The sequence below is a fragment of the Bubalus kerabau genome, chromosome 12 (genome assembly GCF_029407905.1).
Source record: "Bubalus kerabau isolate K-KA32 ecotype Philippines breed swamp buffalo chromosome 12, PCC_UOA_SB_1v2, whole genome shotgun sequence".
Taxonomy (NCBI): domain Eukaryota; kingdom Metazoa; phylum Chordata; class Mammalia; order Artiodactyla; family Bovidae; genus Bubalus; species Bubalus kerabau.
In genome coordinates, this window is record NC_073635.1 from 19,531,687 (window position 1) to 19,556,918 (window position 25,232).

Genomic DNA, 25,232 nt, shown 5'->3' on the forward strand with positions numbered 1-25,232 from the left:
TTTTGACAGATCTTTAATTCAGGTGGCCTTAATGAATAAAAATGTAATATTAAACAGTTTATGTTCTGTTAAACATTTTTTTAGAAATCCAAAAACAGTTCACTTTTTTATGTGCTTGGGTAAATAACATTTTTGCCCCCAAACTATGTAATCATTATCAGAACTTAAGACAAAAGACTTTATCCCCTTTTCTTAACTTTAAGGTCCCTTTGAGTAATGGAACTGATGTCACTGAATACCGATTGGAATGGGGAGGAGTTGAAGGAAGTATGCAGATATGTTACTGCGGGCCCGGTCTCAGTTACGAATTAAAAGGACTTTCACCAGCAACCACCTATTATTGCAGAGTCCAGGTAAAGGTGGTCAGGGTCTTGTCACTCTAGAGTTTTGTGTTTTGTGAGCATTTGCATGATTATGTCTTTAACTTTGGGGCTCTGTCAATTTGTAGGCTCTGAGCATTGTGGGTGCAGGCCCTTTTAGTGAAGTAGTAGCCTGTATGACTCCACCATCAGTTCCTGCTATTGTGACTTGTCTTCAAGAAATAAGTGATGATGATATAGAAAATCCCAATTATTCACCATCTACATGCCTTGCAATAAGCTGGGAAAAGCCTTGTGATCATGGTTCAGAAATTCTTGCCTACAGCATAGACTTTGGAGATAAACAGCCCTTGACAGTGGGAAAGGTTACAAACTACATTCTAGACAATCTGCAGCCAGATACAACATACAGGTACACAGTAAAAACTATCTTAATTTTTGCCTAGACCAGAGAGACACTTTAAATAGAATAATCATAAACTAAACCTTTTTTTTTTTAACATGGCACTTAGAATACGAATTCAAGCCTTGAATAGCCTTGGAGCTGGTCCTTTCAGCCACATGATAAAATTAAAAACTAAACCCCTCCCTCCTGACCCACCTCGTCTGGAATGCGTTGCCTTCAGCCACCAAAACCTTAAACTGAAGTGGGGAGAAGGAACCCCAAAGACATTGTCGACAGATTCGGTTCAGTACCACCTTCAGATGGAGGATAAGAATGGAAGGTGGGTGTTTCTAATTGCTTCTTTATATTGTCTCTTAGGTCTCAAGTATATAAATTTTTTTAACACTAGAAATAAATTATTTTCAAAAACAATTCTCCTAAGAAATAATTTTTAAGTATGCCGTTTTTGAAACATCAGAAGACAAAGTGAAGAAAGAAAATAGGGGATCTGTTCTTTGGCTCTCTAACCCATTCACTCTCTTCAAGCTAGTGAAAGGAGCGATCTTTACTGCAAAATAAGTTCATCAATGCTGATTTCCAGCAAGAGGTAGTTTTTACAGTAAACAGTTGATTAGCATAAGATTTTTGAGATCCTTGAGGGTTATGTCTCACCCTCCACACTCTCACGGCGTGAACACCATGTGAATGCAGGAGTTCACTTCCTCACCATCAGATCTTAGACCCTCTGATAAATAGTCCAGTCCCCTGGCTACTCAGGTTCTTCTCTGTTCTGTCCTTTGCCATCTCATTATATGTGTGCTGTTTTATTCCACTAAATCATGCATTTGAATTATAGTGTTATTCAAAGTAATTAGTGTAAATTATTCAAAATCCAATCTGGGGCAGTATATTGATATTAAATCCAAAATAAACAATGCCATATATCTTCCTCAGTTGATACTTTAATCTTTTAAGAATTCTGTTTTGTTTTTGTTTTTTATGTTTCACTCAATTTGTTAGAAATAAATTTGTATGTCTGATAGATTCAGAGTACTAATGACAATTTTTCCCTAGGTTACTTTGTTTTTTTTGCATTGGGTTTGTATGTCAGCCAAATATTCAATAATGGAATACTCAGGGTACTTGTATATCAGTACTCCTTATCAGAAATAATTATGCATTTAAAATAGCGTATAGAATTAAACATCCTGTATCAATCATAAGAGCATTACACAGAGCAAATAGTATTGATCATTTATTTCCTGAAATCTGTGCCTCTCTGAATGTTAGCTTTTGCTCCTGGCAGAATTTGTGTACTCTTTGTAACCTTATATCTGGAAGGAAGATTTTTGCCTTGCTGCACATTTTTGGTATAGCTATTTATCTTTAATATATGTTGTTATTGTTAGGTGAATTAATTAATTTATATTTAGGGTTGTGCAAGATTTACTAGAAACAGATTTAATTGGTATTTGGTTGAAAAATAATAGAACAAAGATTCTATGAAGTATAGATGATATTAGTCTATATTGTAGATATTATTGTAGATATTATTCTATATTGTAGAACTTTAAGCATGATTAATGTTTAGCTGGCATCTAAAGAACTGTTGCAGGGTGTGGGGTATGGCTTTATGGTCTTCGTGGAAAATAAAGAAATTAAAGTGTTTTATGATATTGTAAATTTACCACATAAGTTTCATAGATCAATTTAATATCTTTAGTTACTTTCCTTTGATTTTTCACAACTCTTCACATTTGTTGTGGGATCGTGTCAGAATGCTACCTCATCTGTTCCCTGACCACAGGTTTTTTATCGTGGTTCAGCTTTTTACAACAGTGGCTTTGCCACTGGTTTTTTAATCCTCTCAGTTTAAAAAAAAAAAAAAAAAAAAAAATGGAGATTCAAAAGGCAAGGCTTATCCAATTACTACTTCTTGGAAACAGTGTTACTAACGATCATTAAGTATTCCTTCATTTTAAACTAACTACAATTTTCAGACTATTAGAACTACATAAGTTCTAATGTAGAACTCATTCCTCAATTTCCAAAAATTTTTAAAACAGCCAATTAAAATTTTGGAGAACATTCAGCATATGTATGTCATATATGACACTAAACTTTGCATTGAACAGTTCAAGTGGATAATTTATGGGAAATTATATACAATATTATCTCATACTATTGGGTAAATATTAAGAAAACCTCACTAAATCAATTAAAATTATGCCTAGGAAAGGGAATTACCTTTTTTATGTGACAAACTGTATGCCTATAACTCTAGTTAGAAATAATTGATAATGAAAATTGTGATGTTCTGAGTATCTTTTAAGATGTATACATTAAAAAACAGCAGTCAGAAGCAAAGCGATACCAGAAGCCTAAAAAGAAACAGTTATTGTGATTGGATATGAAATTTTGCAATAAATTTTCAGGAAACTATGGCAAATTGGGAAATTAACTAATTCTGTGATTTTTCATCTGATGAAAAATAAGGATTTATTGAGTGACAAAACACTGTGGCGTTAAATTCTAGGAGTAACTTATTGCTGCTAAATAATGTCTGAACTGTTCTTTTTCAGTGGTTTTTAAACATTTTTCATAAGGTAGTCAAGGTTTATTTTTCATAAGTCATTTCCATTTTAGGTTTGTATCCTTATACAGAGGTCCATGTCATACATACAAAGTACAAAGACTTAACGAGTCGACGTCCTATAAATTCTGTATTCAAGCTTGTAATGAAGCAGGGGAAGGTCCTCTTTCCCAAGAATATATTTTCACTACTCCAAAATCTGTCCCAGCTGCCCTGAAAGGTAAGTTCTCCATCCTCAAGTTACTTTCTTTAATAGTAAATTAATTTTAAATGTTCTTTCATAATGTACTTTTTGTACAATTAAAATTTATCATCTAGTATGTGTCTAACATTTAAATTATAAAAAGGAAATGAGCTAGACAAGCTTACTTACTGGGAGCTTCACTTAATAATAAAAGCTATTTTATCTGGCATATTGATAATCAGACACTGCTGTTTTTTGTCACTCATCTTTTAAATAAACATAAAAGTACTAAATTGAATAGATAGGCTGGTTTTCTAATAGGTCCATTTACCATTTTCACTATTACTATTTTAAAAAAAACACAATTCTTGTTGTTTTGAGTCATTGCTGTTTCATTCGGATTTCAGGGGGAGAGGTCATCTGTTTAGCAAAACCTAATACTCAGTTAATTTGAATTTTTAAGTCAAATTTACATACACATTCACACATTTGTGCATGTATTATATATTTAAGATTAATTTCAGCAGAGTTCTTATTTTAAAATGACCCTGACAAGTATTGTACTTTGTGCATTTAGCCAAGAAAAAACTAAAATTCCTTTCCCTCTGAGGACAAATCACAAACACTTCTAGTACAGCGTCCTGGATCGTATACTTGAATGCACCATCTGTTAACCGGACCCATAATACGCCTTCTAATAATGTTGATGGATTTCACGAAGTTATTTTTCTGTTCCTTCATCTGGTTTAGTTGTCTCTTAACCTTAAGAAGAATGCTGGTTTTAACACCTTCTACCCTGGTACTGAGTGAGGTAGTCATATGTGTGGTCAAGAATTTGGGGGTGTTTTTCAACTCATTCTCTTAGGAAATTTCTTAAATTATAAAATTTCATGTTCTAGTTATGCTCTTTGAAGTACCATAAAAGATGTTGTAGAACTACCACTAGCTCTTTAGCTCAGTGAAAACAGTACTTCTCTTGACAGATCTTTTAATCAGTCTGCATTGTAATGCTTATAGATTGCATGGCCTGGAGGATAGTAAGAGTGAGCCATTGACCATTTCTCGGCAAATTTCAAACATTCACTGATGCTTACTTCAAGTTTATAACTAGGTTTTAAAGTCTGTTGATTTTGATTAAAACAAATGTCTGTGTGATGTGCCAAGTGAAAAACCAAGTCAAGCAGATTTTATTTATATTTCTTCTCTACAGCCCCCAAAATAGAGAAAGTAAATGATCACATTTGTGATATTACATGGGAGTGTTTACAGCCAATGAAAGGTGATCCAGTTATTTACAGTCTCCAGGTTATGGTGGGAAAAGATTCAGAGTTCAAACAGGTATGTGTCAAAATATAATTCTGTAGATACATGTTTTTACCATTTTTCACTTTAACGTGTTTTCAGTACAAGATTTGACTAACCTTTATCTTCCTAATTCAGAGACATTTGTTCAGTGCTTACTATGTTCCAAAGATTAGTAACTACACAGTATATCAGGATGCAAAATCTTTTAGGTGTGAGCTGTACTTAAACAGAGTATGCATTCATTTGATAGGCTTTATTGAACTCTGTGCCAGTCACTCAGGACATGCACAGAACAGAAAGTCCTTGCCTTCATGCAGCTTACATTCTAGCAGAAAAAAAGAGATACTAAAAGCAGATAAACACATCACTGTATCAGTGTTAGATAGTGATGAGCACAATGGAGAAAAAAAAATGGATAAAAGGAGTAGGGAGAACTAGGGCAAGGGACAGCTAGTGCTGTTTCATACAGGACCGCAGGTAACATTTGAACAGAGACTCAAAGGAAGTGAATATGGGGAGAAGAGTGTTCCAAAAAGCAGGAACAGTAGGTGCAAAGGCCCTGAGGTAGGAGCATGCTTGTTACATTTAATGGACAAGAAGAAAGTCACTGTGGCTGGAGCAGTGTGACCAAAGGGAGGAATAATAGATGAGGTCAGGGAGTTAATCATAGAGGGTCTGTGAGTGGCATGGAGGTCATGCGGGGTGTTACAGGCCACCCTTCAGCATTTACTCCACGTGAAATGAGAAGCCAGTGGAGGGTTGTGACCAGAATAGTCACATGATCAGACACAAGGTCATTGGATGTGGACAGATGCAGAGACACCACTGAGGAGGCTTGGACAGTGTTGGTAATAGTCCTAGTTAGAGTGCAGAGTTGCCGTATGGAAGCCTAGAGGAACTATCCCCTTCCCAGCCAAGAAATTTCAAAGACGGATTCCTGGTAGAGAGTGAACAGCCGATGAAGTGAGGAGCTGTCAGTGTTCATTATACTTAGAAAAGAAGTCTTTATGCAGCTCAAAGGCCTTATTTCTTTTAGGCATTTCATCTGCTTCTCCCTTTTTGCTGTCAAACTTCGTGATTTTTGAGGGCTTTTAAACTGGGTTGTTTTTAATTTAGTATCTTACCTTGTATTTTCTTTTCCCAGGAGAAAAACCAGTCATTCATCTATTTTATTTCACTCTTGTGCTGTTATAATTATTAATAATAGATTACTTCTCAATATAGGTATAATTTTTTCCTTTCAAGTTTTGCTAAATATGGAAGCATAATTTCTTAACCAGAATTACAGAAGGCCCCAAAGGGTCAGATTAAATTTGGAATGTGGTTGTTTTCTTTATTAAGTCATCTGCAAATTGACATGATAATTGGATTTGAATATAATTTACAGATAAGCAGGTTTCCTTCCAAGGAAGAAATCAAATTAATACTAAAGAAAATGTAATTGCACTACATGTTTAAAGGAAATAGGGATCCCATATTGAGTAGTATGTGAACACATCACTACATGAAACAGCAGTGCTAATTCTAATTTAAAAGCTAAATTATCCCCATCAACACTCTTTAGATTGTAAGCATACTGTAAAACTGATTTCCTTAGAACTTCATCATATATATGCATGTGCATATGCTCATCTAAATCTTTTAAATGCTTATATAATTTTATAATTTACTGACAAATTCCAAAAGTTTGAAGGTCATTTTTTAAGAGTTTGATCTCATTCATGGAATTTAGTATTTTACTTAAAATTTACTTGATCTTCAACACACATGTATTAAATACTACATATGAAGAAATTGAGGAAATTTCTTGTATTTCTTGTAGAAATACTACATATGAAGAAATACATTATTAATATTACTGTTCTTATTTTCCATTTATTACACATTAGCAAGCAAGCAGAAATACTATAATTGACATTTTGTGTAAGCAAACAAATAAAAGGTCATAATAAAGATAAAACATGACTTTATAAAAAGGAATTATTTCCCCGCCCCCCACCCCCGGACTTTAGAATGTTTTCCAAAAGGATTATCACTGAAGGGACTCTTGAGGGGGCTGGTTACCTCTCAAGTGTGAGTTGAATAAGGCTCAAGAATGGAGTGTGGAGTGGAGGAGGCCAGGTCTTGGTGGGTCTTTATTCTACAGCAGTAGGAACTGTTGATGTTTTTAAGAAGGGGATTATTTTTTTAAAAGTTGGCGGTTGACTTTCTAGGCGAGCCTATAAAAACCTATTTAACCTGTAATGTTGCTGGTTTGAGGGATCTGAAAGCAAATCAGCGTGGCAGCAACTAGTACTTCTGACCCTAGACCGCACTTAGAGTTGTTTATCTTCTTCCTTTTCTGCCCTGTTTGATCAGTCATTGGCTTTGACCAGACTTCCCACTCGGTAGCACCTCACCAAGGCTTGGCCTAGTTCTCTAAAATTACACTCTTGCCCTGACTCTTGCCTTCCTCCCTCACATACATTGTAACTCGCATCTCCACAGTATAAGTGACCTTATGGGCATTAGGAGAAAAACTTTTTGCTTGGGAAAATTCATATCAAAAGTCAAGTGTCTGCTGGCTCTTTGATCCTCCTAGCAGTGTATACATTTTTTAAAGTAAGTGCTTTTTAACCAAAGCAGCATTTCAAGTGGTATAACAGGGTGAAGTAAAAATATTGGGGGACAGTAGAACCACCTTCAAAGTAGATAATTCCCATTTGGGAGTCTATACCTGAGACAGTTCTTGTGTCCAAGCTCATTAATGTTACAAGTACCAGGAAAATTAATTCAAATTGGCGTATAAAGTATAAATTCTCTTAGAGAGAACCCTGTAGGTAGACAGGTTGATCCAGGAGCTTAATGCAGTCATCAGGGACATAGTTTCTCTCAGTGTTCCTTGCCTGCCACGGGGAACTCTTGCTTATTCACATTCAGCGAAGTCCTGTATCTACAGTTACCTATAGGATGTCTCCCTGTTCAGACATCTTCCCGACATCTAAAACAAAATGATCTTATCATCTTCCTTCCCAGTCTCTTCTCTCCAGCTTCCTCCTAATTTATCACTATCATAAACACTTTGGTATCCATAAACACTTCCTGATAGGTGGTACAGAATCTGCCCGCAATGCAGGAGACCCTGGTTCAATTCCTGGGTCGGGAAGATCCCCTGGACAAGGGAATGGCTGCCCACTCCAGTATTCTCGCCTGGAGAATTCTATGGGCAGAGGAGCCTGGCGGGTTACAGTCCATGGGGTCGCAGAGAGTCAGACACAACTGAAAAACTAACACTTTCACTTGAAACCTTGTGCTTTTATCACCAAGAGCCCCCGTCATGCCCAATTCCCTCAATCCCTCACTCAACCTTATGATCAGGATTCCTTAAACACTGTTTAAATACACACAGTAAGGTGGCCCTAAGTTTCCAGTTAGTGTATTAACATGGTCCTCTTCCCGGTGTCAAATCGCCTCACCTGTCACCCTCATGCCATTTGTTGAGGCTTTTTCCCAAATCATTTTACCATGATCATTTGGAGACAAATGGAAAGTAAAGAAAACTTCAAAGGCAAAAATGAGTATCATTCACTGTACCTATAGGACAAATACATATTTTTTAACTTTTACTAAATTGACCCACTGTATGTATATTGTTTCACACTGCTTTCTAATACAGTGTTCTGATTTACTTAACTTCATCCTTTTACCATCACTGAGACATAAATCATTTCTATGTTCCCACTCCCTGAAATGCTCATCTGCATCTTTAGGACTAAGGCATATTCAGCATTTTTTAAAGATTCATTTTTCAATAAAAATTCATTTATATATCTTTTCAGTATCTACCAATATACATTTGATATATACATAGTCAGTACTAATATAGTGGCCTTTTATTAATAAGTACCTATTATATGCTAGAGACACAAAATTGAGGGAAAGATCGTACCTTGCTCCTTTGGGAGCAAACCAGTATGTAAAAATTTAGATTTATAACACAGATACAAACAAGGCAGCTAAAATTGCTTGACCTTACTTGTAACCCACCAACTAGCTGGGGAATCTCAACTGGGAAACCACTGAGTCTTGGTCTTTTCATTTAGAGAATGAGTGAAGGGATTCAGTAGTGGAGGTGAGAGCTTCCGTATATTGAGCACTCGCTATATGCTGGGCACGGTGCCGTAACATGTTGTTGACCTCATTCTCGTAATTCAGGATGACTGCTGTCACACCATCACGGCGTGTGCAGGGGTAGAGCAGAGCTCGGAGCCCAGTCCCTGCAGCCACTGGCACTCTGCCTTGAAAATCTGTGGAATTCCATTCTTCTTATTGCCCTTCTGGAGGATTGAGCAGAGGATTTGGGTTTTAAGATCTAATTCTTTGGTTCTAAGTGGTCTCTCACTTTAAAGTTTATAAAATGATTTGCCACAGACACCTGTAGGGAGCTCTCCTTTTTCATTTATTGTTTCATTCATCACATCTGTTTGAAACATTACAGAAAACCAGTTTTACAAAGATACCATGGGAGAGGAAGATCAGACACTTCTTCTTTTCATGGAATGGTTTCACACAAGTTTGACTTCTTACATCTGGTGAAACCAGAGAAATGCTGTGGACTGACTGTGCTTATTCTTTAGCTACTCCGGGGGCACAGCTTCCCTCTCAGCTGGTCTGTAAGCTCTGTGAGGGCAGAGAGCACACCCTGACTCTTCAGATTTCCCCTGCCATTATACAGCAAACAGTTGAGTTCTTTAATATATAGGTATTTTAAAATCTCATTTAAAAGAGCCAGGCGGTGGCTCTCACAAGCTTCCGTGTCAAAAATAACTCTAAACCTAGCCAGTTTTAACATAGATTTTCTACCCAGCCTTCACATACAGTTCTTCTTTTCCTCATGCCTTGCTATCAGATTTACAGAGGTCCTGACTCTGCATTCCGGTATTCAAGCCTTCAGCTGAACTGTGAATATCGTTTCCGCGTGTGTGCCATTCGCCAGTGCCAAGACCCCGCGGGGCATCAGGACCTCGTCGGTCCCTACAGCACGACAGTGCTCTTCATCTCTCAGAGGACTGAACCACCAGCCAGCGCCAGCAGAGGCACTGTGGAAAGCACAAGCCCCGGGCGGGCGCTCAGCGACGAGCAGTGCGCGGCCGTCATCCTTGTGCTCTTTGCGTTCTTTTCCATTTTGATTGCCTTTATCATTCAGTACTTTGTAATCAAGTGAAAATATAACTTTATTTTTAATATTACATTTTATTTTGTCATGTACTAAAATTATTTCTGTATTGCTTTTACAAAAACAGTGGCATTAAGCACTGGCATTGAGACTCTAGTACATCATTTTGGCCATTTTTAATGCTTTATATTGCTAGGTAGAGGCTGGCACCTTATAAGAATGCAAGCCACAGAAATAGCAATTTTTGGCTTTTTGTTTGGTTGGGGCTCTTTTTTTTTTTTCCTCTTTCTTTCTTGCTTTTTTTCTTTTTTTGACATGCCTTCTTGTGAAACAAAATTTCTGAGAGGCAACAATACAATATATAATTGATATTTTGACCAGTCGGCATGAGTGTAACAGTGACATCCTGATCTGTTTGTTCTAAAGATTATTACCTAGTGAAAAATTCAGAATGGTTAAAATTCACACTAACACGCTATATAAAAATGTTAAAGTATGATGACGCTGTGAAAGCAATCTAGTGCTATATTTCTACCTCCTCATTTGTCTTAATTTGGTAAGTGGGATTATGATGAATAACTGGAGGGGCTTAGCAGACAAAAACTGGATGAAAGAATATGCATGGAAAAAAGCTTCTTGTTTGATAAATGTGGAGTTCTTCATTACAAGTATATATTCATGAATTCACAGATAAGTCACTTGAAGAAAGCACAGACAGTTTACTTGGCCTAAAAATATTTTAACGTTTACTCAGAAACACATCTTCAGGTCTTGAAAACATGGAAAAGAACAGAGGGCTTTTAGATAGTTAACTTTTTAAAAGTAATTCATAATCAATCCTGAATTTCAGACTTATTTTATTTTTGAGCCTTTGAACTATACGTGTGTGTATAAGGACATGCACGTACATATGGCTTTATATATACCAAGTGTAGAAATATATATATATAATATACACACACACACACACACACACTCTCTCTCACTCCATCTATCTGGTATAGGCTAATTTTGAAGAACTCCCGTAAGTTTTGCTGCTTCTCCCATAACTGCTGCCATCACCATCAGAATTCATAATCAAACCTAACCTTTTTGTTTGGGGCACCAAATCTGAAGACAAAATTAATTTGCACCAGTAAACTTCAAGCTGCTTTCTTTCTTGAAAAACTAATGTTTAATGTAATGTCTGTTTGGATACTGTTCCAGTTGTTGATTGCATGTGGTTAATGTTGCATTAGAGCACTTTGCAGTTACATAATTCATTAATGTTTTGTGAGCTTGCATTTGTGAGTTATTGGATGATCAGATTGAATCTTGTCAAGTATCACATTGTACATCTTGCATAGATGTCCATGACTGCCAGTAATAATACAGTTTGTAATGAAACTATCTAAAATTCTTGTTTTATCACATCTGTTATCTGTAAAACACTTTGTAACTAGCCTTTTTAATTTATTATTTGAATTTTAGGATAGTGAATCACTAATTTTTAGTTGCTGAGGTTAGCATTTTAGTGATTACTAAGCACTTCTGTCAGTCTTTGAAAAAAAGGACGTATGTTTTGTGCTTTGAAGATCTCTGAAGAATTTCTTCTATTAGAATGGGCATGTATTGTAATTGTTTTATGTCAAATGATCTGTGCTGTAGAAAAAAAAACATTAACTTTTGTTCAAAAAAGAAATGGATAAACTTGGCCTTCCCAAGTGGTAAGAATGATCTGTCACTATAAAATACTGTATGTTTACATTTTATTTAAATTTAATCTCTTATATGTAGGCTGATAACTTCCCCCGAAACAGTGATTGTTTTCTAGAAACTTCTTAAAAGTGCCACATGTGGCAGTACAAATGAGTTTGAGTGTAACAGCCCAGAGATTTCTATATAGTTGAATGTCTAAAATGGTAAAATGTGCCACTGTGGCAGTTACAGTGGCTTATGTTTTTCATAGTATCTCAAATGAACTCCTATTTTTGATAGTAAATGTCATTTAATAGTGTACTTGCCATTTGAGCCTCACTGCAAAATGAGTGCAGAGGAGAAACAATTTTTAATGTAATCTTGATTTTACCTCATATACTGTACATTCCAAAAACTCTAAACTTTTTAAAGATTATAGATACACTACCAAACATATCACCTTAAAATTGTGTAAGGATGAACTTCATACAGATGAAAAAATATAATCTCATAAAAATACATAAACTATGTAGCAAAAATATCTTTAAAATCCATGGAAAATAAAAGTTGTATCATTCTTTTTTTGAGATATGTTTATTGTATTCATAAACATTATTTGCTGCCTCTTTTGGAGAATGAAATGTTAAGGTCTCCCCTCTTGCAATTGGCTTACAACAGTTTTCCCAAAATAATTAAATCTTCAACAGGAGAGGATCCATATTCAAGAAGGTCAAGTTTTATCCTGGTGAGCTGATTTTGTGCAATTCATTATATATCTATATATAAAGAAAACAAGATATCTAATGAATAAAGATGGGTCTGAGGTAAACTTGCCATTGGAAAGAAAATCGGACCTCTCCTCACCTATCCTGCATTCTTTGCCTTCTTTCCCACCTACAGGGGCCCAGAACTAGGTTGGCTTTCCACCAGAAGGTTCAACATTCCCTCCTACTTAATACCATAAAGTTCTCACAGGTACCAGGACATTCAACATCTCTTCTCATTTATCTCAAAATTTCCATCCCACAGACCTCATCCAGGGATACATTGCTTTTTAAAATCCAAGTGGATCTATAATTGCTGCAACAGTAGGCACCATGAGAAAGTTTAAAATGTTAGGCTGGGGAAGAGGAGAAACGACGTAGGGGCATTGCTGCATGGAAGCCAGAGTTGCAATCCACCCTTGAGAAGAATAGGATGCTGGATTCACGGTTCCACAGCACCTCGCTTTTTTTTTTCTTTTTTCCCGTATAGATTGGAAATAGGAATGTTACATGTTGTGCTTAAGCATTTTGTGGGTTGGTTTCCAACACGTGTATGTACCTTAACATCATCAACAGATTCTCTGCAGGAGGATCCCATGTCTGTGGTGGCTCAGTTATGCAAACAGACTGCAAAAAGGAAATGGGTCTCCTAAACCTAACACTTGTCATCCTAGAATCTAAACACCTACCATCAACATAGGTGACCATAGATAGTGCTTTGTGTTTTTTAAACGCCCGGGTCTCCCACATTGCAGGCAGAGTCTTTATTGTCCGAGCCACCAGGAAAGCCTTTAAATACTACAGGTTGAGAATAATCTGTACGTGTCCCTCTACTCATTTGTTTTCTCCCTGACTCTCTTAAAGGAGAAGTTGAAAGAAGAACTAAGATTTTAATAGTTGGGGTCAGCAAACCTTGAGTGTCTGCAGTGGTGCCTTCAGATGTTTAGATGTTATAAGGACTATTTTTCATCTTATATATAACAGGACGCTGTGGGAAATTTGCCAAGAGAAAAGTTTCAAAAACAGTTTAAAGCCACATGACCCATTCAAATCATAATAGCATCTATTGACCACTAAGTGTGTTAAAGATGTTGTATTCAGTGTTTTACCTTAGTTATTTCACAGTCCTCTTAATTGCTCTGTTAAGTATAATAAACTGAAGCACAGAGCATTATCTGCTAAAGAGCACATGGCTAATAAGTGAGAAACCCAAAATTAGATATTTGAATCCGTGTGACTGGTCTAGTGCCCCCAAACTTGACCACTATCCTCTGCTGTCTCCCAGAGAAGCCCTAAACTCAAGGAAATCAAGATAACAATTGACTTTAATTAAAAAATAATGAAAGAGATGGGAATACCTGACCACCTGACCTGCCTCTTGAGAAACCTATATGCAGGTCAGGAAGCAACAGTTAGAACTGGACATGGGACAACAGACTGGTTCCAAATAGGAAAAGGAGTACATCAAGGCTGTATATTGTCACCCTGCTTATTTAACTTCTATGAAGAGTACATCATGAGAAACGCTGGGCTCGAGGAAGCACAAGCGGGAATCAAGATTGCTGGGAGAAATATCAATAACCTCAGCTATGCAGATGATACCACCCTTATGGCAGAAAGTGAAGAGGAACTCAAAAGCCTCTTGATGAAAGTGAAAGAGGAGAGTGAAAAAGTTGGCTTAAAGCTCAACATTCAGAAAACAAAGATCATGGCATCTGGTCTCATCACTTCATGGGAAGTAGATGGAGAAACAGTGTCAGACTTTATTTTTTTGGGCTCCGAAATCACTTCAGATGGTGATTGCAGCCATGAAATTACAAGACGCTTACTCCTTGGAAGGAAAGTTACGACCAACCTAGATAGCATATTGAAAAGCAGAGACATTACTTTGCCAACAAAGGTCCGTCTAGTCAAGGCTATGGTTTTTCCTGTGGTCATGTATGGATGTGAGAGTTGGACTGTGAAGAAGGCTGAGTGCTGAAGAATTGATGCTTTTGAATTGCGGTGTTGGAGAAGACTCTTGAGAGTCCCTTGGACTGCAAGGAGATCCAACCAGTCCATTCTGAAGGAGATCAGCCCTGGGATTTCTTTGGAAGGAATGATGCTAAAGCTGAAACTCCAGTACTTTGGCCACCTCATGCGAAGAGTTGACTCATTGGAAAAGACTCTGATGCTGGGAGGGATTGGGGGCAGGAGGAGAAGGGGACGACAGAGGATGAGATGGCTGGATGGCATCACTGACTCGATGGACGTGAGTCTGAGTGAACTCCAGGAGTTGGTGATGGACAGGGAGGCCTGGTGTGCTGGGATTCATGGGGTCACAGAGTCAGACATGACTGAGCAACTGAACTGAACTGAATTGCATTTATGATAGCATTTATTGAGTACTTCTTGAATGTCAAGCTGAACACCTCACCACATCCAAAGCAGCTCACAGTCCTCTTAAAACTGAACAGAAAATCAGACTAGGAGAATCTGGTACAAAACAAAAACAGAAAAACCCTGAAAAAGAGCAATGAGAGGGGATTAGCTGCACTAAATTATAAAGCCTTAAGAACTTACAATACCGGCACACACATACACAGAAAAGAATAGAAAGCCCGTAGTCCCAAGTACATAGAGAATCTGGTACAGGCATTTCAGACCAAACATAAAGCTCTAATTTCTTTCCTCCAAAGTTTCATCCTTGGATACACTGATTCCCATTTTGAGCCCCCACCCTGCCCTAGGTTTAACTCATTCTCTTAAACACTCATTCATCCACAGGTGAGACAAGCTCATTTGTTCAAAAAGGGAATATAGCTATTGGGTTGGCCAAAAAGTTCATCTGGGTTTCTCCGTGCCATCTTAACAGAAAAACGAACTTTTTGATAAACTCAGTACAATGTGGCTGAAACTTGAAACCAGGCTGAGTGAAAGACACAGCAGGTCACATGTGTGATTCTATTCATTGAAAACATCAAGACTACATAAATCCATATAGATAGAAAGATGAGTGGTTGCCAGGACCTGGAAGGAGGAGATGGAGAGTAACTGCTTAATGTGTATGGTGTTTTACTGGGGAAATGGTTTGGAACTTGATAGAAGTAGGTGGGTGTTGCGCAACATTGTGACTATGCTAAAAGTCCCTGGCAGTCCAGTGGCTAAAACTCCATGCTCCCAATGCAGGGGGCCCGGGTTCAATCCCTGGTCAGGGAACTAGATCCCACATGCTGCAGCTGAGACCCGGCACAGTCGAATAAACAAAAATAAAAGCCCCTGAAATGCTCACTTTAAGATGGTTCATTTTCAGTGACTTTTTTACCTCAATTTCTAGAAGGCACTATAAGACATTCCTAAAGACTGATACACAGATAGCACATGACTAGAGAATCCTGGACATTGAGTCAATAAAATAACTTGACCTAGTCATTAAGTCCACGTTTTTAAGGACAGAGACCAACTTCTCACTTCCTTTTCCAACTTCTCTGATGTCCTTGGGTGTTCCCATCCCCTCTAGTTGGTGGGTTGTGCCTGGCAAAATGGAGTCTTTTATGGATGTCATTAATAGCTATTAAATGATTTGGCCTGCCCACTAGTTACCAGCTCCATTTCTAGGATGACCCCATGATGTTGGAAAGGAAGTTACATTTTACAGTTTCACTTTACCGATGACAGTAGGTGTGCGGTAAGAAGTTCATATAGGGTAGCATAAGACCTTTTTCCTTACAGCCTGTATTCTGAAAAGCAAGCTAAAAATCATGTGAGGAAAATTCATGCATTAATGCTTCTCTGGTGGCTCAGACGGTGAAGAACCTGCCTGCAATGCAGGAGACCCAGGTTCAATCCCTGGGTTGGGAAGATCTCCTGGAGAAGGGAACGGCTACCCACTCCAGTATTCTGGCCTGGAGAATTCCATGGACAGAGGAACCTGGTAGGCTACAGTCCATGGGGTCGTAAAGAGTCAGACATGACTGAGCGACTTCCACTTTTTTCAAGTACTAATACTCATAGAATTAATTTATGATTCTCTAAATGTGATTCAGACCTTTAAAACCAGCATGAAATCTAGTATCCCATCATGCTTTGAACAACATGGATTCCAATCATTGTAAATCTGGCTCAAAATGACCTCAGAGGGGGACTTCCATGGTGATCCAGTGGTTGAGAATCCACCTTGCAATGCAGGGGACACGGGTTCAATCCCTGGTTGGGGAACTAGGATTCCACATGCCAAGGAGTAACAGCCCGCATGCCACAACTTTAGAGCCCACTTGACAATGAAGATCAGAGTACCTCAACTGAGATGTGAAGCAGTCTAATGAATTAACCAAAAAAAATTTTTTTAATTACCTCAGAGGGGTGACAAGTATAAAACTACAAAGGATCCAGGGAGTACACATTATTCTAGAAAGAACACACACAGTTTACAACAATATCATCAATAACATTTTAAAGGGACACCAAATTTTAAAAGATAGTATAAATCTACTGTAAATAAGTACACTGTCATTCATTTGGGAAAACAAAAATAGAAAAATGCTGCAAAAGAGCAATAAGAGGGGACTAGCTGCACTAAATTATAAAGCCTTAATAATACCAGCAGAAAAGATTTGTTTGGAACTGACTGGAAAGCCCATAGACCCAAGTACATAGAAGAATTTCATGTTTAATAAAGCTGGTGCCTCAAATCAGTAGAGTAAAAATGAACAAGTCAACAAATGATGGGTAAAGAATCTGCCTGCCAAGCAGGAAACACGGGTTCAATCCCTGGGTTGGGAAGATCCAACTCCTCCCTGGAGGAGGAAATGGCAATCCACTCCAGTAGTCTTGACTGGAGAATTCTATGGACAGAGAAGCCTGGCAGGCTACAGTTCACGGGGTCCCAAGGAGTCAGACACAGCTTAGCGACTAAACCACCAAAACAAATGATATTGGTAAAACTGGGTAGCCACCTAAAAATTAAAGTTGGAGCCATATCTCACACCTTATACCAGGATGAATTCCAAATGATTATAAATATAAATGATGAAACTAAATAAATGAGAAGATATGGGAGAATTCCTTTATAATCTTGGAGTTGTGGTGGCCTTTCAAATTGTGCCTCAAGACATAGAAGTCACAAAAACTAATCATTGTAATGCCATAAAAGTAGAGACTTCTGTATAGCAGTAAACAAACAAAAATAGTTATAGCAAATAGCCAACCAGGAAATATCTGCACTAATATCCCAGAAAAGGGCTAATGTAATCTTTCTAATAAGGAAAATGTAAGTTCTGAAATATGGAAATGAAATAAGAAACATAAAAACCCAGAAAAACCATTTTCATTCTCACTGGCAAAAATGCAAAGCTTTGATTACACACCATTGATAACTATAGAAAAACAAGATCGTGCTGGTGGAGCTTAAGCTATACAATCCATATGAAGGGAAATTAAATTTCTGTTTACACTCTTTGAGCAGGCAGTCCACTAACAAATATTTATCTACAGACATGACACACTGGACAGCACCATTCATTGCAGACCCATTTGTACCAGCAAAAGACCAGAAATGACCTAAATGAGCAACAATGCGAGACTAGTTAAATACATTGTACACCCAATGCAATGGAATACCATATGCAGCTATAGCAAAAGAAATTAAGGTAGCCTCCCATTGACTGATCTGGAAAGAGCGCCAAGATAAATCGTTAAGCTAAATGACAAAGTGCAGAATAATGCAGGCACTCCGGTCAGGTGCCCTTGTCCTCAAATTTCCTGGATCCAGGCCAGACAATGAGAGAATGAGCTTTCCGCGATGCCATTCCCCAGGTATCTCCCAGCCTTTGGGGTGTCAGCCTGTTGATTGTGTTACCGAGTGCAAGCTTGCAGTGCTTACTGCACAACAGGTCAGTAAACTGAGAGACCAGTTGTTGGGGCAAGTAACGGCGACTTAAGTTGGAAAGCCAGCAGACCGAGAAAGAAGATAGTAGATTAGGGTCCCAAAGAACCATCTTGCCTGAGTTGGGATTCAGGCTTCTCTTATACTAAAAGGGAAGGGAATCAAGTCAAACCTTGCCTGGTTCTGGCCAGCTGCTGGAGAGAACGTGTTTCTTACTTCCTGCCTGCATTCATTCACAGGTGGGCCTGGTCAGGATGTTTCCTGTGAGCTGAACAAAGGTATTTACCTCAATACTCATTAGCTGGGAGGCAGGGTTCCCAGAAATGAGCCATTTATGTATAATTTAAGCCTATAGGCAACATCCCTTTAGTGATTAATTTGTAATAGGATACACAGGTTCTTCCCTATTACAATTCCCCAGTGTCAATGTCAGTTCCAGAATCTTGTGGGAAAAAGGATGAAGATGGTTCAGGCTACTTATTACTGAATGGAGGTGATGAATATTCTTAGAATCTCTAATCAATTCTTTTTTTTTTATCTACAACTATTTGAATCTGATGAAATCCTGCTTCTTCACAAAATAGGTATGTGTGCTGTGCTTAGTCGCGCAGTCATGTCCAACTCTTTGCAGCCCCCATGGACTGTATGTAGCCCTCCAGGCTCCTCTGTCCATGGGGATTCTCCAAGAATACTGGATTGGGTTGCCGTGCCATCCTCTGGGGGATCTTCCCAACCCAGGGATCAAACCCAGGTCTCTGCATTGCAGGCAGATTCTTTAATGACTGAGCCACCAGGGAAGCCCAAGAATACTGGAGTGGGTAGCCTACCCCTTCTCCAGGGGATCTGCCTGACCCAGGAATCAAACCAGGGTCTCCTGCATTGCAGGCAGATTCTTTACCAGCTAGCTATCAGGGAAGCCCTGATATAGCTACAGAGTCATTCAAAAGCCACTGTAAAGCCATAAATAGCAATTGCTCATCTCTAACTATTACATTACTTTGCCAACAAAGGTCCATCTAGTCAAGGCTATGGTTTTTCCTGTGGTCATGTATGGATGTGAGAGTTGGACTGTGAAGAAGGCTGAGCACCGAAGAATTGACGCTTTTGAACTGTGGTGTTGGAGAAGACTCTTGAGAGTCCCTTGGACTGCAAGGAGATCCAACCAGTCCATTCTGAAGGAGATCAGCCCTGGGATTTCTTTGGAAGGAATGATGCTAAAGCTGAAACTCCAGTACTTTGGCCACCTCATGGGAAGAGTTGACTCATTGGAAAAGACTCTGATGCTGGGAGGGATTGGGGTCAGGAGGAGAAGGGGACAACAGAGGATGAGATGGCTGGATGGCATCACTGACTCGATGGACGTGAGTCTGAGTGAACTCCGGGAGTTGGTGATGGACAGGGAGGCCTGGTGTGCTGCGATTCATGGGGTCGCAAAGAGTTGGACATGACTGAGCGACTGAACTGAACTGAACTATTAAAAAGATGCTTTTTTGCTTTGGCATCAACCAATTAGGATTACAAAGTGGATGAAAAGACACTTGGCTACTTCTGTGACATACAATTTAAAATAATTACTAAAATGATAACATTATAATTTACCAGGATATATCAGAATTTTAGGAATCTCACCTTTCTAAAATGTGTATATTAACATTTACCCATACATACACTCTAAGAAGTTCTATGATAAAATCTATTTCATCACCATTTATTTGACAATGCTTCTTATGTAGTTTAACATACCAAACAAGCCTAATTAGCTTGATATTCCTCTGAGATGGAGACAATAATTTGAGGTATTCCAGGGACCCTTTGGAAAGCCTCAAACTTAGCTTGAGGTCACATGAACTTCATTTAGAATTTGATCTTTGGGCAGTTTGTCAGAAATATCAAAAGTTTTAACCAGTGATAAAAAAGTATCTCAATGACAAATACAGAACACTTAAGGAAACGCATAATTATCAAAAGCAGTTCAATATGTTAAGAAAATCTTGTCCTCTTTAGAGAACGAAATTCAGGTTTTGTACATTACTTTTAAAATTCATTTTCTTAACTCAGTTCAGTGTTATCTTAGCCAGTCCTGACCATGCACAAAACTCTTTCAGTGCTCCTGCTCTAAGAACCTTCTACAATTTATGTATCTGTATTAATCTATCCCTCCCTTTCTTTTCCATTCAGACACAATCAGCTCAGGACTTTCCTGTGGTCCAGTGGTTAAGAATCCACCTTCAAATGCAAGGGAGGTAGGTTCGATCCCTGGTCAGTGCCACATGGCAACTAAACCCACACACTGTAACAAGAGATGCCCACATGCTACAATGAAGGCCCAGTGCAGCCAAAATTTTAAAAATAAACTTATGTATTAAAAAGAAACAGTCATCTCTAAGACAAAACCACCTTTTTTGCTTTAGCAAAATGCATTTTCATTCCTCATACCTTCTTTGCTGAAAACACATGTCCTATATCTTCGCATGCTGAAATGTTAGCTTGCAATTCTGAACCTTAAAACCTTCACCTCTAGTGAAGAACCAAGAAGCAAGGAATTGGAAACTGTCATACCGCATTTCCTGACAAACTTGAGCTTTAGTCTTCCTCTCCTGAGAAGGCAAAGGTAGGTAAACTTAGACATGCCCAGCAATTAATGCCCTAATATTTTATCCCATTGGAAATGACCCAGATATTCAATGGATCCTCTTCATTTAACTTTGTTGAATTTCTAGTTACATAAATCTAGAGAAACTATTCTAGATAGATATTCCCAAAACATAATTATTCCTATTTGTTGTTTAGTGACTAAGTCATGTCTGACTCTTGGGACCCTATGGACTATAGTCCCTCCATTTATGGGATTTCCCAGGCAAGAATACTGGAGCGGTTTACCAGTTCTTTCTCCAGTGGATCTTCCCAACCCAGGGATCAAACCTATGTCTCCTGCACATATGGGGTCGCACAGAGTCGGACACGACTGAAGCGACTTAGCAGCAGCAGCAGTCTAGATGGCAAAACCCCTTACTAATATTCATGGAAAAGACACATCTATTTCTATTTGTAGCTTTCGGTAATTTTAGGAACCAAGTGGAAGATGTCTCTTCTTCCTGGGAATATCCCACTCTTGGACAAAAAAAAGACTTTGTTTTCTCTTTGCTTTTTTTTCCTGTTCCTTACCTCCACTTGACATCAGTAAAAAAATTTTAAATATCACAAAAGCAGGCTGGCTATAAATGGGGAAAGAGTATCAAAAGCAAAATTAAAAGAAAAAACCCAAAGGACAATCAGAAAATCTAAATAAACCCTCAATTTTGGTCTTGGGGGCTTTACATATGCCAATGACGTAGGAGACCCTAAATGACCTAATTAACACAAGGATAGCAGTACAAGGCGCCCAGGGTCCCCAGATAACCTGCCTCAACCCCTCCTGGAGATCCTAACAGGCACTGTGGCCACACCTTGTTTCAATAAAATATCTTCCTGTCACTCATGGGTTCACAGCTGTAATCAGATCACTGATCCAAAACGCACTTCAGAGGACTTTCTTCGGGGATAGTTGAAACATTTCTCCGTTTTGAAAGACAGAAATTCAAGACAAACAAAGCATTCTGTAAAGCAATTATCCTTCAATTAAAAGGTGAGTAACTTTTTTAAAAAAAAGACAAAGCACAAACAGCACATATGAACACTAGCACCCAAAGAAACAAACGAACGGGCTCATAAATCAGGTAAAAGCCCAACAGCTCTTTCCTTTCTCCAGCGGGGTTCCCCACTCAAATACAAAACAAATTGGCTTATTCTGGAGAAAAGCCCCAAACGGAGAGGAAATAAATTTTCTGGCTGTACCCACCAGAGCAACTTACCCTACCATATGGAGCCTGTCAGCCTCCAAATGCTGATTCCTTGCTCCAACTGCCAAGCGCTGGGGCAGCCAGAGCCATTCTGAGGGAAATTTTTCAAGACAAGTGGTCCCAGCAGTTGCTAGGGCCTTACCGGAAAATTCCCCAAAGGGGACCAGCTAGCCATGAGTAGCAAGGCTCCTGGCTGACTGCACCAAAATTTGTTATCAAATCCAAGCTGGTACCCCTCGCCACACGACAGGCCAAATCAATCGAGCAACTTTATTCAGGAAGCCAGCTGACCAAGAAGCTGGGGAGCCATCTTGCCTGAGTCAGAATTCAGGCTTCTCTTTTGCTAAAAGCGTAGGAAGTAAAGACAAACACGTCCGGTTCCAGGTCAGCCTCCAAAGGGGATGTGTTCATTTCTTCCTCCCTGCAGTCATTCACAGGTGGGCCTGGTCAGGGTGGTTCAGCTACCCAAAGGTGTTTTAGCTTAATGCTCATTACCTGGGAGGCAGGGCTCCTTAGAGGTGGGCCATTTACGTTTACAGGCAACATCTCTTTAGTGATTAACCTGTAATAGAATACAAAGGTTCTACTCTGTTACAGCTGAGCAGAGAACCTCCACGCTGACCCCTCACTCTGCCTGAGGACCAGGCTGGGTTACTGTGGCCCAGTCTCCAGGTACCTGTGCAGATAGGAGAGGCTGCAGCCCAAGGGCAGCTCCGAGTGAGATGAAGCTGAGTGGCAGGAGCCTGCTCAGTGATGACTCAACCCTACAAGGGCTCCAGGAGCGCGGGAGATGGCACTGTAAATGTGAGACTAACACAGCATGGTAAATCAGCTGCGGTGGTTGTTCAGTCGCTGAGTCATGTTCGACTCTTGTGACCCCCTGCACTATAGCCTGCCAGGCTCCTCTGTCCATGGGATTTCCCAGGCAAGAATGCTGAAGTGAGTTGCCATTTCCTTCTCCAGGGGATTGTCCCCGTCCAGAGATCGAACCCAAGTCTTCTGCATTGCAGATTTTTTACTGCTGAACCACCAGGGAAACCCCAAATCAACTATACTTCAACTGAAAAAAAAAAAAACTTCTGTTTCCATTTGTCCACAAAAATCTGGTTTATAGAATACGAACTAAAAGATACTTTCCGAGCAGAAGCCGATCACACGAACCATTCCTAAGACTGGTTGTGCTATGGCCTACCAAGAGAGAGGCCCTGGCACAGAGGTCGTGCCTCCAGCCTTGGGAAGCTGACACTCACCCGCTGCGTGACCTAAGGCAGCTTCTCTGTGCCTTGGTCTCCTCATCTATAAAATGGACATACTGAAAGCACCTGCTCAAAAGGCTGTGGTTAAAGACTCAATGAGTTACCATATGCAGGTACTTGAAAATGCACCCTATTTTTTTTTTCCAGAATATTCCAGCCCATGAGGCTTCCAGCCAGGGGTGAAATGCCTATTAAGGACATCAGCCCTTGGTTCCAGGGAAGCAAGGGGAGATCTGGGTCAGACCTAGGCTCAGTTTTGCCCCCACCCTCCGCCACAACAAGCAGCAAATGTGAAGGTGGATACTTCACATTTGGTAGAGGAGGAGGGTAGCCAGACACCTGCTGCTGCTGCTGCTGCTGCTGCTAAGTCACTTCAGTCGTGTCTGACTCTGTGCGACCCCATAAACGGCAGCCCACCAGGCTCCCCAGTCCCTGGGATTCTCCAGGCAAGAACACTGGAGTGGGTTGCCATTTCCTTCTCCAATGCATGAAAGTGAAAAGTGAAAGTTAAGTCGCTCAGTCGTGTCCGACTCTTTGCGACCCCATGGACTGCAGCCCACCAGGCTCCTCCATCCATGGGATTTTCCAGGCAAGAGTACTGGAGTGGGGTGCCATTGCCTTCTCCGAGCCAGACACCTGGACAACTGAAAATTCTCCCTCTCCTCCAATGCAATACAACGTCATGAGCTGGTGGATGACTTAGAAATACAAAGTAGAAAGAGGGTTTAGTCATTCTTCAGATATCTGGCCCCATTTCTTCCTAAAACATGGAAGGCCAAGCCACCATAATAGGGTTCAGATCTGCCCCAGGGGCCAAGTCATACTTGAGCCAAAACATAATAAAAACCTGTCCATGAATCAAATTCTCCGTATCAGTATTCCATCTCCAACCAGATTATCAAGGAGTGCTTGCTGAACAGCCCCTGTAATCAGAGTACTGTTCTCAACTGCCAGGAACTGTAAAGAAAATAGCTGGTGCCCTGTTCTGCAGAGTTTTATTCATGCTCTGAGATTAAAAAATATTTATTGAATTCTCACTTGGTCCCGGGCACTAGGGAAAGATGAAATCCTGTCTTCCGGAGCATGTGATGTCGGGAGATGGAGGGGGCCAGATAACAAACAGCTAAGTAGATTCAATAGCAGGTCAGTTGGTCATAAGCTCCATGGAGAAAATACAGCAGGCAGGGGAGGGTCTGATCGGAGGTGGGCAGTACAGACGAGATGGAGCTGGCTTTTGTGAGCCTGATGTGCACACACGCTCTGAGCCCCAGTGGGTCTTTCTCAGAGTTGTCATGTGGCGGAGACGGGTGAGGGAGCCTTTCAGCAGATGTGGGCAGACCACCAGGCTAAGGAGCAGAAAGGACCCAAGGACAGAGACTTGTGGGGGCTGCAGCCTGTGACAGCCGACAGCTGGTACCTATCAGCTGGTACCTACATGTTTCTGGGAGCAAGAAAAAGACCACAGGTTCACGAGCCACAGACCTCTGCCTTCAAGTCAGCAGAGTGCCTGGTGACCAAGGGGGACGAGGACCCTGAGCTGGAGTCCAGCAAATGCCAGCCCCCCAGGAACCAACACAAAGCTAGGCACCCCCCTCCCTCCTGGTTTCCTAAGGCCCTTTAAGCCACCTGACCTTCGCTTCCCGCCCACCTGGGCCCTCTTAGGGAAAGATGGGGCAGAAGGAGAAAGCCATCAGAGAGAAGAGGGCCGAGCACTGCTGAGAGGAGCTGTCTAATTCATTCAACCAGACAATGCTTTACGCAGGCTAGATAATTGTTTCTTGCTACCCGAGGGAGAAGGGAGAGTTCAGATCAACTAGAGATGGAGAAATTACATTTCCGCTGCTTAGGCAGAGAGGGAGGGGGAAGGGAGAAAAGGGGAGACAGTGGATGC

At 39.9% G+C, this 25,232-nt stretch overlaps 1 protein-coding gene and 1 long non-coding RNA gene across 14 annotated transcripts in view; one reads left to right on the forward strand and one right to left on the reverse strand.

Moving 5' to 3' along the window:
* Nucleotides 1-12,206, forward strand: part of FNDC3A (fibronectin type III domain containing 3A) — a 241,822-nt gene extending 229,616 nt beyond the window's left edge. For all 10 annotated transcript variants that reach the window (XM_055542133.1, XM_055542130.1, XM_055542135.1 and 7 more), the window contains 6 exons: nucleotides 204-353; nucleotides 449-732; nucleotides 833-1,045; nucleotides 3,352-3,518; nucleotides 4,693-4,820; nucleotides 9,676-12,206. In XM_055542133.1, the coding sequence (XP_055398108.1) occupies nucleotides 204-353; nucleotides 449-732; nucleotides 833-1,045; nucleotides 3,352-3,518; nucleotides 4,693-4,820; nucleotides 9,676-9,990 (1,257 nt within the window). In that variant the 3' untranslated portion in view covers nucleotides 9,991-12,206. The remainder of the gene's footprint in view (nucleotides 1-203; nucleotides 354-448; nucleotides 733-832; nucleotides 1,046-3,351; nucleotides 3,519-4,692; nucleotides 4,821-9,675) is intronic.
* Nucleotides 12,207-12,261: 55 nt separating this feature from the next.
* On the reverse strand, nucleotides 12,262-25,041 carry LOC129624358 (uncharacterized). 4 transcript variants are annotated; one of them, XR_008700901.1, is made up of 7 exons: nucleotides 22,762-25,041; nucleotides 22,098-22,647; nucleotides 21,693-21,842; nucleotides 20,683-20,843; nucleotides 18,419-18,514; nucleotides 16,716-16,769; nucleotides 12,288-12,395 (listed from the first exon to the last, which is right to left on the reverse strand). It is a non-coding gene; the product is annotated as an uncharacterized LOC129624358 (long non-coding RNA). The 4 variants fall into 4 exon arrangements; XR_008700902.1 differs by lacking the exon at nucleotides 16,716-16,769 and having other exon boundaries at nucleotides 12,262-12,395; nucleotides 22,762-25,040; XR_008700900.1 differs by having other exon boundaries at nucleotides 12,298-12,395; nucleotides 16,716-18,514; nucleotides 22,762-25,039.
* Nucleotides 25,042-25,232: the final 191 nt, after the last annotated feature.